Raw genomic sequence first — 12,312 nt, 5'->3', positions numbered from 1 at the left:
TACTTGACTAAACTTTTATACATTCCGGCTCCTTTTTATTCCCAGGCGGAGGTTCAGGTTTGATCAGAGCATCGCAAACAAACGCCAGCTTGATCATTTGCGCATCCGATTTATCTAGCTCGGCCGCGGGGATCAGCGCAGATCCCGGCGTCCGAGGGGCAAGCAAAGCAGATCACTTTTCCCCCTCAGCCGCCGCCGCTAGCCGGGGCCGCAGGGCAGACAGAATTTTATCTCCCAAGTAGCAGGTTTATGAAGAGTGAATTATGGCTGCGTAAATCCCCACCCCCACCCCCGTCCCCTACGGCCGTCTTGGGTTACCACAATACAGTTATGGGCCTGTCTTGGCTTACGAGGGTCGGGCAACCAGAGAGAGTAACAAAGGGGTTACGGCAAAACTTGAGTAAGAGTCAAAGATCAGAGCGCGCTCGTCACACGGGCGCGACAATCCCTCCTGTCTCGTCTAGCCTCGTCGGGAGGGCAGTGGGGGGGTTGGGAGGGGGTATGGTGATGACATCCAGCCGTCCGCGCACTGCCCGCGACCCCTATTAAATTCAAACGGGTCTCTTTTTTTTTTTTATATATATATGTGCTTCGATACCTTATTTTATTGATACTGGAGGGGGCCGATCGGAATATCAAGTGCGGCCCCGCATTCCTGGACATCAGAGGGCCGGCGGGGCAGGGCGGGGGAGGTGGAGGGGGTGTTTTGTCTCGGAGGCTGTCCCCCACCGACCCCGCCAAGGGGTGATTTCACACAACCCAAACCGAGGTCTGCCCCCGAATTGTCTTCTCTTTCCTCCTCTTCTTCTTCTTCTTCTTCTTCTTCTCCTCCAGTTTTACAAGAGCGTGATGTATTGACCGTGTTCCGCGCGCGTCTCCAGTTGCTCTTTAATGGCCACGCTCAGATGACGAGCGCCGGCGATCTGCCCGCTCCGGTGGTTTGTTTAGAAAGATTTTCCACCCCGGCTGATTCATGGGGATCTAGTTTCTGCCGCGCCGCGTTGCCATCAGCCATATTTTAAGCCACGTTTTAATTACTCGCATTTATCGGCCTTCACAAAGCCAGTGCATCCAGGTTCTTTGCGTATCTTCTTTCACGTAATATCAGTGAAAGCTGGGCCGGTTTTCACACACGCTCTCACACAGGCACTCAAAGGCTCCAGCCTGTGATCTGACCTGACAACTCCTGAGCAACCATTTCCTCACGCTGCTTAACTCGGACCACATTTCTCCCGGAGAGCCTCTCTTCTCCCACGAGCCGGACTTCTCTTCCCATTCCGTCAGTCCTTCTCTCAACTCTGGTAGACCAGCATCTGGTTTGAATATAGTGGTGTGTGCTACTGTGTAACTGATAGAAGCCGTGGCTGTGGACACCTCTTTGATTTTTTTTTTTCTTCCTCTTTTAACTTGTTTTTTTATTCTCCCCATTTCTCTTCCTGCTCGGCTCGCACAAAGCCCGCTTTGAGGGAACAAAGTTGGGTGTGCGGTGAGCGCGGCACAAGCCCATGGCCCTGTGCTGCAAAGAGACAAACTTGGCGTTTTGTCGAAATAAGTTAAAGGTCCCGTATTGTACAAACTTCTCCGGCCTGAACTCCCCAGAAATGTCAAAAAGTTCGTCCCTCACTTCTTTTGTTCGCTCCATTTTTTGCAAAGTGTGTGCTACAGCACAGGAATCAGCCCTTTGTGATGTCACAAGAGCAGTGTAGCAGGAACCTGGAAACAGAGGGCTAAATGTGCTGCTTTAAGGAGATTAACAGCAGTTTTTGCATTATTAGTCCTTTGAGGTTGCTTCAGAATGAAAAGTATTTTTCTCAAAGTTGGGATAATGCAAGACATTAAATGTTTTATTCCAGCAATATTTATTGCAATATAAACTGTTTTCTTTGTGTACTTTTATGATGCATTATTTTGTGGCTCAAAAGTTATACTTCATGGTCATGGGGTAATTTCTAGTAAGACATTTTATCGCGTTTAGTCCCTTGAAGAGTGGATGTTGTTGTATGTTGTTATTCTTAAGTGTTGGTGTAAAATGTCGTACTTGAGCTTCATTTTGGGACTAAATGTTGCACCTTGCCTTGTGTTTTGCAGACCGAGGCCAGAGAGACCATTCCCCGGATGCTAGCGGAGCTGGACTTGGGACGCACAGAGAAGTGTGTGAGGGTGAACTCTGTGTCCAGTGGCCTCGCTGAGGCTGACCTGCAGGTCATCCTGCAGGCTGAGGTTCTCCCTCCCGCCATCATGCTGCCCAAAGTGGAGGATACGGAGGAAGTCAGATGGGTAAGGTCCACTTATCGTACCTGCGGAGGTCTTTATTTAGGACCCCGTGTCGCAACATACATGTGAAACCCCTAGAAAGGAACTGCTTTGCATTTCTCTTGCTGTCATCTTTGCGTCTTAAAAATAACAGTGCCAAGTCATGGAGTAAGAGGAAACCACAGGGAATCTTCAAAGCAATCAAAACAAACTTTTCCACTTCTCGGTAAAACAAAAAAAAAAAAGGAAAGGAATGGATCCCTGTGGCCGAAACTCGGGGACGGAGTGTTTTTCTTGGCCACCACTCAAGGCGAGGCTGGCATTTCTTCTTGGGATTAGCTTCAGAAGGCTGCGAGGTCTCTGTAGCTGCGTTTCCATTACCCCTAGAATTGTGCAAAACCTAAATATCGCAATAAAGAATTGGTCATGGAAATGCCTAAACTTCCCCTCAAATATCGCTGAAAGGTTTTTACGCTCTCATGAGGTGGTTTTTCAGACGTATCGATATAGATTCATTTCACAAAAGTGTCATGGAAACACTTCTTTCGCATTTACACGTCACCGGACGTGACGTACGGGGTCACGTGACCAGTTCACTTTAAGTGAAAATGCCGCGTTACGTTTGGACGGAGGAGGAAACAATATTTTTTACAAGAAAATAATACAGAAACATTCTCGTAAAAATCTTGTCTCGCAAGATTTTATGAGGATTACGTCTTCACACCATTCAATGGAAACACCATTGCACTTTGTCAAAATTTTAGAAATATCGCTTTTATTTTGCAAAAAAAATGTAATGGAAGAACTCAAAGTGAAGTAGTCATGCGTGGGGGGAAAAAAACCCAGTCATCACCAAACATTTTAGCCACTTATTTCTACAAACTACAAGGTGTTTGTCCAGCCTCGGCCTTCCTTCATTGCTTTCCATAAAGGGGCGCAGTACGGATGCCAGGTTCCCAAAGGTCAGCCGACAGTGACATCATTAATGCAAGCCTTTCTGATCAGCTCCATATGGTTCACTTACGAGGAGGAAGCAGGTTACTGTCTGCCTCCTCTCCCATACAGTTCAAAGCTACTCGCCTCCTCAGCAGCCCAAATTCTAGTTGACTTTCTTTTCTTTTTTTTTTCTAAAATGCTCAACTAACTAACTTCACTAAGCTTAATTAGACAGCTGCTTGGATCTGACTCGTGATTTGTTTTTTTTAAATGGTGAGGGAGGGAGGCGGGGTCATTAATCCTAAATGTACGATGGGTGTTTAGACCTGCACGCACACATACACATACACATACACACGCGCACGCGGCCAGGGCAGGCACAGGAAGTTTTTAACTAGTGCTTTTAATTAGGACACATCTATTTCCTGCTCCCTTTTCTTTCATCCAAGTATAATTGCTGACAGGTGTTCAGTAATTCTTTCATTTAGGTCAGCCTTTTCTCCCTCAGCAACTTCTCCTTGACAACAACATTTAAAAAAAAAAAAAAAAAAAAAAAGTTTTGACCATTCAATTATTTTGAAACGTCAAATTCACACTGACCTTAGGAGAAAAAAATAATCTAAATAAATCTAAAAAGCCTCAAACTTTACTTTTCTTTGCCGATGCTGGACTCTCCTCCAGCCAATCTATCTTATTTTCCTCCTCCTCACTTGGACTGCCGTGCAGTAAATCCCTCATCTTCTTGTTTATTTTCCTAACCCTCCACCCCAACCCCACCCCCTCTTTTTTTCTTTTTTTTTGCCCCTACAATGATATTAGCGCGGAAACCTCCAGACTGATTTGTTGCTAAAAGATGGACTTGCTTGTTTCCCTTTGTGCAGAAACCTTTAGCTCTGCCTTCCTCCTCTTCCCCCGGCCCTTGTGTGACTGACAGGCCTTATTGGGCCATAACAGGCGTAACTCCCTCCTTTGTCCGCGGACAATTCTCACACAGATTCGGAGCCGTGCACATTCTTTGCCCGCCGCACTATTTGGTGTGCAGTGGGACCGAAAGAATCGCGCCCTGTCCCCGCTCCGCCTCCTCCTCCTCCTCCTTTTTTCCCCTCCTGCTCCGGGGTCCCCTCCCCTTTCGTCCCTTTTCTCCGCTTCCCCTCTGTGAAATGAACACTTCAGCAGGCCGGAAACATTTAATCTGGCCCCCTTTTGAAGAAAATTAATTGAAACTTGTCCCACTATAGCCTCCCCTTTTCTCCGGCGCCGTCTCTCCCACCTTCCTTTCTTCACGATCGGGAGGCAAAACTGTCCAGATCGAGGGGCCGCTCGTTTGCGGGACGCGGCTTTCAATGGCGGCGAGAGGCGTCGCTGGTTTCTCTCTTTTCTCTCGTCCCTTTTAATTCACTTTTGAATATCTTCTCGAGGGTCTCTACTCCTGAGGGCCATTGACCGCTAATGGCCGACGGACGCGGCGTGCGGGTGTGCGCCAGAAACCGGAGCGGCGGGCCCTCGACCCGGACAATGGTCTGCAAAGTGGGGGGAGGGGGAGAGGCGCGGCGGCGGCGGGACAAGAAACATGTAATCAGAGAAGTTAGCCGGGCTCTTTATCCGGCGGCGCGCCATTGAGCTGTCAGTTGTTGCCCCCGCAAGCGGAATCCCAACAGCCGTCGCCGAGCGCACGTCGCGGCTTTGTGGAGGTTTTCTCATTCTTTTTCTTTTCTTTTCTTCTTTTTTTTTTTTTTAGCTGTGCGGCGCACCGTCGCGGGCCGGTAATCTCCCCTGTGCAACAACGGCTAGGTTTCCCCGCGACGGGCCTTATCCAACTAGTTTCCTCTGTCACAGAAATAGGTTTATCCACACCCCCTTTTCACGTCCTCCCCCCTCCCCAGTGGCACCGTCCCTTCCTGTGTTTGCAAAGGAGGGCTGGGCAAGGGGGCTATATTATGCTAAGCCCCCAGCGTTAGTTTTTATGTTGCCATAGCAGCCTTGCTCCCACAGGGTTGTGACCTCAGATGATTACAGTACAAAGCCCATTGGGTCTTGAAAACCTCTTTGAAGATGAAAAGTCTTTGATGGTTTGTATTTATGCAAATCTCTCAGATATGATTTATCCGACTGCGATTGAATGGAGAGATGATTAAAATTGCCCCTATTTTTTCTTCTTCTTCTCTTTTTTTTTTGAAATCCTTCAATGGAGGCCCCACTCTTTCACTTTCGGAGAACAAGAGTGGTGAGTGCGGCGCGCGTGAGGGTTATTTTGCTCTTCATTTAGGGAAAAAATAGCTGCGCTTCTACCTGAGGATATTTATATCTGTCTTTTTCCTGGGGAGCCCGAGAGGGAGTGAGAGTTAGGAGAAGAAGAAGAAGTAAAGGGGGAGGAGGCAGGAGACGCAGAGTTAGACATTTCTACTCTTTAGCTTTAACGCTCTCCTCTCTTTTCTTTCTCCCTTTCTTTCTTTCCCTCTTTTTTTTTCGACCGGCTTTGAAAGGAAATATCTGACGAAGGGGGCTTTTGTGTGTTTCCAGATGATAGATTTTGGAATTTGGGCTACCCCACTGGCAGTCCAGTGGCTCGCTGTGAACTGGTCTGTTGGAAAAAATTGAAACGCTTTGGTCTTCAAAGCGCTAAACTTGGTTTTAAAGCCCTACTTAGGTGTGCGTGCATATTAGCGGGAGTCGCGCCGAATAAAAGGCCTCGGCAAAAGTGTCACATCACACTCGGCTCCGGTGTCCCCCCCGCTTCCTGTCGCCGAGGAGGGAGAGGGGGAATAATGTCGGGGCAAAAGCGCGCTCAAAGACATCCCCAATCTTGTTTCTTCTCCCCGTCTTTTTCGCCTTTTTTTTTTTTTCTTTTTTTTTTCCTCGCCCCTTTGCCGTGTGTGCGTGGCGTGCGCTCTCTCGGGGGAAGCGTGCGCTGCAGCGGTGCCGAGCCCGCGAAACCGGGGGGAAGGAGCAGAAGACTCGAGATGAAGGGGGGAACCCCGGTGATAATGTAAAATATTTCATTTCACCCGTTGCCGCTCTCCCGCGCTCGCCCTCGCCGTTATTTGAACCTTCACGGATTTGTTTCTGCTCCCGAGGACTAAAATGGGAACAGTGCAAGTAATAAAGGTGTCAAGATTCGTATCAAAAGTGGGGTTTTTTTCTCTCTCTCTCCCTCCCTCTACCTAAAGCCTCCTCCTCTTCCACCTCCTCCTCCTCCTCCTCCTCATCCACTGCCTGTCCTACCCCACTGTGGATTATTTTGAAAGACGTGTCATATCATTTATCTATTTTCTCTCTCTGCTGAAGTTTTATACCCCCTCTTTTAAATTCAGTCTGACTTTCCCGTGTGTTTTTTTTCCTCCCATTTTTTTTGACTGTCGGAGCCTCTGATGCTGTGTTTTATTCCACGTGCAAACTGTAAACAGGGATGAGTGTCATCAAATAGACACATAAACAGACAACACACTGACACACTCCACATACAACCACATTTAAACAGGAATTATAGCCCCAAAAAAGGTCCTTTGAGGTCTTCTTGCTTAAACGTAATGCGGAAAAATACTTTATTTAAATAAAAATTTACCACTTTTTTGTCATTAAGTAAAAAAAAAAAAAAGAAGAACCTGGCGGGGGGAAGGAATGTGTCCGAGCACAAACAAAGCCATTTGAAGAATGCGGCGGCTGCCGCTGCACAAAGAACAAGCTCATTGACTGTAATCGTTCCGGAGGTTTTATTGTTTTGCGTCTAGAGGAGCCGCGGGTCCGTTAATGAGTCGTGCATGAGATTTCAAGATCTCCCCCCCTCACCCCCAAACCCTCCTTGTGTGTTTAGTTTGTTGACAGGTTTCAGCGCGGCTTGAAAGGACGCCCACTGACAGAACCCATTCGACTGGTCACCTTTGTGGAAACCGCTGTGGGCCTGCTCAATTTTAAGGTAAATCACAAACAACATAGAAGGAGGAAAAAAAGAAGTGAGGTGGGGGGCGGGGGGGCGGGGGGGTTTGGGGAGAATTGCACGCCTAAGACGTTTTTAGCCGTTTGTCCGTCATTCACTTTAGATTGAAGCGAGCGTCGGCGAGCAGAAACGCTGCACATGTCCCAAAAAAAAAATAAAAATGAAGAAGCAAAAAAAAAAAAAAAAAGGGATTCAAAGCTTTCGGACGCTCTCTCAGCTTCTCTTCCCTCCCCCTCTTCCTCTTCCTGTCCGCGTGTGTCTCTCCATCCCTCTCCAGACACGCTGACATTTTTTAATTAGATGTGTTTTAATATCGTCGTGGTGGTGGGGGAAAAAAAAGAAAAAGAAAGTTCTTAATGATTTTTTGGCAAGCATCAAAGCGCTTGCCGCTACAGCGCGGCGCAACCTTCAGCCGCGCGGGGGGAAGAAAGGGCACGATTTGTGGCATTCGGGGAGAAAACGGGCTGTCCTTCCTCTTGATTCGTCTTTAACTCCCCCCATTGTGGTCTCTGTGTTTGTGGTTTTTAGTGAGTGCGTGAGTGCGTGCGTGCGTGCGTGTGTGCATGTGACGGCAGGGGGTTGCCTCTGTGTGATTTCTTGAGTACACCCTGTATCTTTGCCCAGACTGAACCCCAGGTTACAAGCACAAAAAAATCACTGTGGCACAGCCAGTGGTGAAATTAATTTGGAGGCCGGCGGGGGAAAAAAAAAAGGAAGAGCTGCCGTTTGGATTGTTTTCTGCGATTCCCACCAACAGGCATTGTCCCAGGATTTATTATATACTTTTTTTTTAAATGGTTTTATTATCACGGCCGGATATATTTTTTTAATTCTTTTCTTCACTACTATCACGGTCGCAGCCTTTCATTTCAGCCCTTCTTTTCTTTATTCCGCCTCTTTCCTAAACCCAAAGTCTGAATTTTCCGTGAATTGTTTTTTGCCGTTTGGATAAAAGTAGATTTACATCAAAAGGCGGAGAAAAAAAAATCCGGAAGTGCTTAATCCTGATCCATCATTGTGTGGCTGCTTACTTTGGCCAGAGTGTACAAGTGCTTGCAAAACACGTCTGAGCAGCACTGAATGGGATGTGTAATACCTGAGTGTGTTTGAGTCCCTGTGTGTGTGTATATTTGTTTCTCAGTGGCTGTGGTGTTTTTTCTGCAGGCGGTGTGCAAGGAAACCCGCCGCCTCGCTCACAGCGTTGGCCTCCACCACGACGGCGTGGTGTTCGGCTCCGACGACTTCTGCGCCAGCATAGGTAGCTGTCCTGTCCTGAACTGCACCTCGCTCTCCTGCTCTCTTTCCACCTTTTTTTTCCCCAACACATATAATAAATCCTAATATTTTTGAATGAGGAGTTTGTGTCTTAATGCAAAAAGACATGCATGCATTAGACCTCCATGATGATGATGATGATGATTTGGGATGCACCAATATGATACTAATTTTGGGTGTCAGTATCGGTACCGATACCTGGAGTGCTCCACTCGTACTCAGAAAATATGTGATACACGACACCGGTACCAGTTGAATATGTATGTACACTACCAGTCAAAAGTTTGGATACACCTTCTCATGCTTTCTACACTGCAGATAGATACTGAAAACATCAAATATATGAGCAAGATATATGTAATTATGCGGCAAAGAAAAACATAGTGAATGACTCAAAATATGCTTTTTATGAAAGGTGGCTATTTTAGAGAATTTAAATATGAAACGTTTGCGTTATTTTACACTTTTATTGTTTCCTACATAATTCCATGTGTGTCCATACGTCGTTTTGATGCCCTCAGTGAGAAACTGCAATGTCAATAGTCACGAATAGTCAAATGAAAGAGAAGACATTCAATTCATAGGGCGTGTCCAAATTTTTGACTGGTAGTGTATATGACAATTTTGTTGTATTTGTGTATTTTGTTTGCATTGCAGTGAAACTTGTGACAGTCGCTCTGTTCTAGAAAAGCATGCGGAGGAATGTTGTTCAAATAACAGAACGTAATAAAAGTAATTCTATCATGTGTAATGGCCTTATAAGCACTGGGCATCAGTGAGTACTGAGAAGCACACTCTTCCTATTCTGTATGAAAGGTGTGTCGGTGCATCCCACTAATAATGACCATGATATTTTTCTTTTCCACTTACACAGGCGCCACACGCACCAAAGATGCCAGGGAGCTCCTTTATGCCAGGCAGAAGGTGGTCGTGACCACCAAAGCCTTCGGGCTGCAGGCCATCGACCTGGTCTACATCGACTACAAGGACGTGGAGGGTCTGAGGCGGCAGGCCAGAGAGGGCGCTCTCATGGGCTTCACCGGTAAGAGTCTCTCAAACGTTATTTTCAAGACGCCTTGTCTATCTGACTGTTTGCGCTGTGATTTGTGAGTTGTTTGTCAGACTAATCAAGCTCGTCGTGTCTCGTTTAAACTGCGACAGCAAAGGAATCGCCCTCCTTGTTTAAAATACGAGCAGGAAGAGACCAGCGCGGCGCTTTTATCTTTCGTCGCACGATCGTTACACGTTGCGTGCGCGCACAACGGGAACGGGCAGCGGGAAGCAATCCGATGTGCCATTTACACGGACTCTGATGGGCTCAAACACGAGGTTACAACCACGGCTTCCGATCCGATTGAAATTTTCGATGAGATCGGCGGCGTTTAATCCGATTTGCTACAGTCTACGTCTACGACTCGGGTGTAGTAGTGTCATGAAAAATAAGGTGTTAGATCAGTTTCCCATTGGAGGCAGCACTCGGGCAGCTCACCTGTTTTTTTCCCCTCTCTCCAGCTTATGGAGTGATTTCTGATTGAATAACACCAATAACAGAAGCAGTCCTAATGCACTGTTTAGTAACCGGCGGAAAGACTCTCCAGCCTTTACGGTCGGCACTGATATCGACTTCTCTCTTCCCCCCCCCCGGCGCTCCAGGAAGTTGACGGGGCAAGCGCTCTACCTGTTCTTTTTAATTTTCCATTTTTTTTTATTTTTTTTTTCCCCTGAGCTAAAAGAAAAAAAAAAAAAAAGAAGTGTAAACAACCCCGAGGCATCCCCCAAATGCATCCCTGACATTTGTGTTCGCGCCACGAGCGGTCGCGGAAGCTGTGTGCCTGCGTGTGTACGCAAAATGAGCACGTCGCGTGTGTGTGTGTGTGTACAAGTATGATAAAAGGGTGCTATTAGTGAAGAGCGCCGGCCGCTACCTCCGCTGTAGCGGCGTGAGGCGGTTAGGCGTAGCCAGGCAACGCTCCCTCCCGGGCTGTCTGTGTGTCTCTGTCTGCCCGTAGAGCCTGTTGTCGAGTGGATGTTGTCGTCACGATTCCAGTCAAGGTTACTTCCAAAGAAGTCAAATTCCCAAGTTGATTCTTTGGAATCAAAAGATTCCAAAGAACTGCAGCAGATTGTTACCGCGGTGTCTTTTTTTTTTAACATTTTTTTTTTTTTTTTTTAAACTGTGGTCGTTTAACTTTAGTGTACCTTCATTCGCTGCCTTCTGTTTCTTTTCTTTTTTTTAATTCTTTTGTATGAAGCAAAATCTCTGCGGTCCAGTGTGGCTGTCTGGCCTCGACACGGCGCCACCTGCTCTCATCGTTGGGTCATCCCTGAAAATCTACCTCTTGTTGTCCTGTTGATTTTCCAGATGACATCACATGTAACCTTTACCGTCTATTGCTGCAACATTTCCCCTCTCTCTCTCTCTCTCTCTCTCTCTCTCTCTCTCTCTCTCTCTCTCTCTCTCTCTCTGTGTTAGTATATGTAGACAGTATCAAGCAAATAGTGATTGATACTGTCAATGAACTTTCCCCACTCATGAGAAAAGTTGCTTCATTGCTTCCTTCCTCTCGCACAGCCAGCCCCTTGTGATGTCACAAAGGGCAGTGGCAACGCCCTCCACCTGGTGTTTCTTCCTCATTCTCTGATTGCCCCGTGGCCTCCCTCTTTACGTCTCTCTCCACAGGAGGTTGTAAACAGAGGGCTAAATATGCTGTTTTCAAGAGATAGATTTGTGATGGTCTATTATAGAGTTCTGCTCCAATGATGTCGGGGAAACACTCCTGTGAACAAATATGGAACCTTTCAGTCAACATCTTTCTAGTTTCCCAGTGACCTCTGCTATCACTCAATGCTTCTAATTTCTTTGGCATTGTGTTTTCCTCTGTGCTTTTCCATTGTTATGTGGCAACATAGATGTACACAATCAGGTAGATATTCCCTTAACAATTTAACCTTTTAGGCGCCACAATCAAAAGACATTCAGCCATTTTTGTCGTAATTGTTTTTGTGTTTGTTTTGAGCCGGTGTTTCATATCATCTAAACCCCTGGAATAATGGAAGCAGCTGGTTGGCGGAATAAATGGTCACATTTGATATGGAGCGCATCCATTCACAGCACTGGATTAGTGGCTTACAAGCCATGGGCACTCTGTATAATCTTAGTTAGTAGCTATTACTGGCCAGAGTGCGCTTAAGCAATAAACCAGCGCAGCCAAAAGCCTCTACCTGTGCGGTAATTGACCTTGGCAGCATCTAAGCCGCATACAGCACCCATTAGCACAGAACACACTGGTGGACACACAAATGCCCTGCACTTCTGTCTGGTAAACGCTTAAAAAAAATCTGTCGAGGAGCAAGGTCAATCATTTTGTGGGTCTTTAACATCTCCTCACCTCATTATTATGTGCAGGCAACTCTGAGGCGCTGCCTTCAGGGGAAGAAAAGGGAAAAAAAGAAAAAAAAAATACCTGCCTGCCTGCCCTCAAGGAATGAAGGGTTCCACAAAATTCTCTGCCTTCAGAGACCACATATCACTCCATCCCCTGGACCCCGGCATCATTCGCCTGAGAGCACTTTGCTAAATGGCAATCCTCCAATGAGACGCCGGCGACACATGGCGCGCTGCGATTGGCTGGAGGGCGTGAATGATGCAGTTTGGGCGACCAATGGCTCGGAACCGAGGGCACCTGAGTCACCCTGGCTGTTTCTTTACCCTGTCATTTTGCACACACACACACACACGCACAAAGACACACCCTCCACCCAGTTCCCCTGTTAAAACACACTCCCATCTTCAGCCCGGGAGTGAAACAGGTGGTGGAGGAGGAAATGCACGCTGTCGGCGCTTTGCTTCTTAAAGGATGCATCTCTCTCTCGCTCTCTTTTTCTCTCTCTCTCTCTCTCTCTCTCTTTCTCTC

General features: G+C 47.0%; 1 protein-coding gene across 1 annotated transcript in view; it reads left to right on the top strand.

Moving 5' to 3' along the window:
* clybl (citrate lyase beta like) overlaps positions 1 to 12,312 on the top strand; it is a 51,826-nt gene that overhangs the window by 36,471 nt on the left and 3,043 nt on the right. The window contains exons 3-6 of the mRNA XM_076031106.1: positions 2,089 to 2,277; positions 7,001 to 7,102; positions 8,288 to 8,381; positions 9,273 to 9,440. Coding sequence (XP_075887221.1) covers positions 2,089 to 2,277; positions 7,001 to 7,102; positions 8,288 to 8,381; positions 9,273 to 9,440 — 553 coding nt within the window. The remainder of the gene's footprint in view (positions 1 to 2,088; positions 2,278 to 7,000; positions 7,103 to 8,287; positions 8,382 to 9,272; positions 9,441 to 12,312) is intronic.

This window comes from Nelusetta ayraudi, unplaced genomic scaffold, assembly GCF_046127955.1.
Source record: "Nelusetta ayraudi isolate G7.1 ecotype Tasmania unplaced genomic scaffold, CSIRO-AGI_Nayr_v1 ptg000031l, whole genome shotgun sequence".
Lineage (NCBI taxonomy): Eukaryota > Metazoa > Chordata > Actinopteri > Tetraodontiformes > Monacanthidae > Nelusetta > Nelusetta ayraudi.
Note: the sequence above shows the minus strand (reverse complement) of the source record. Positions and strands in the feature narration are given on the sequence as shown.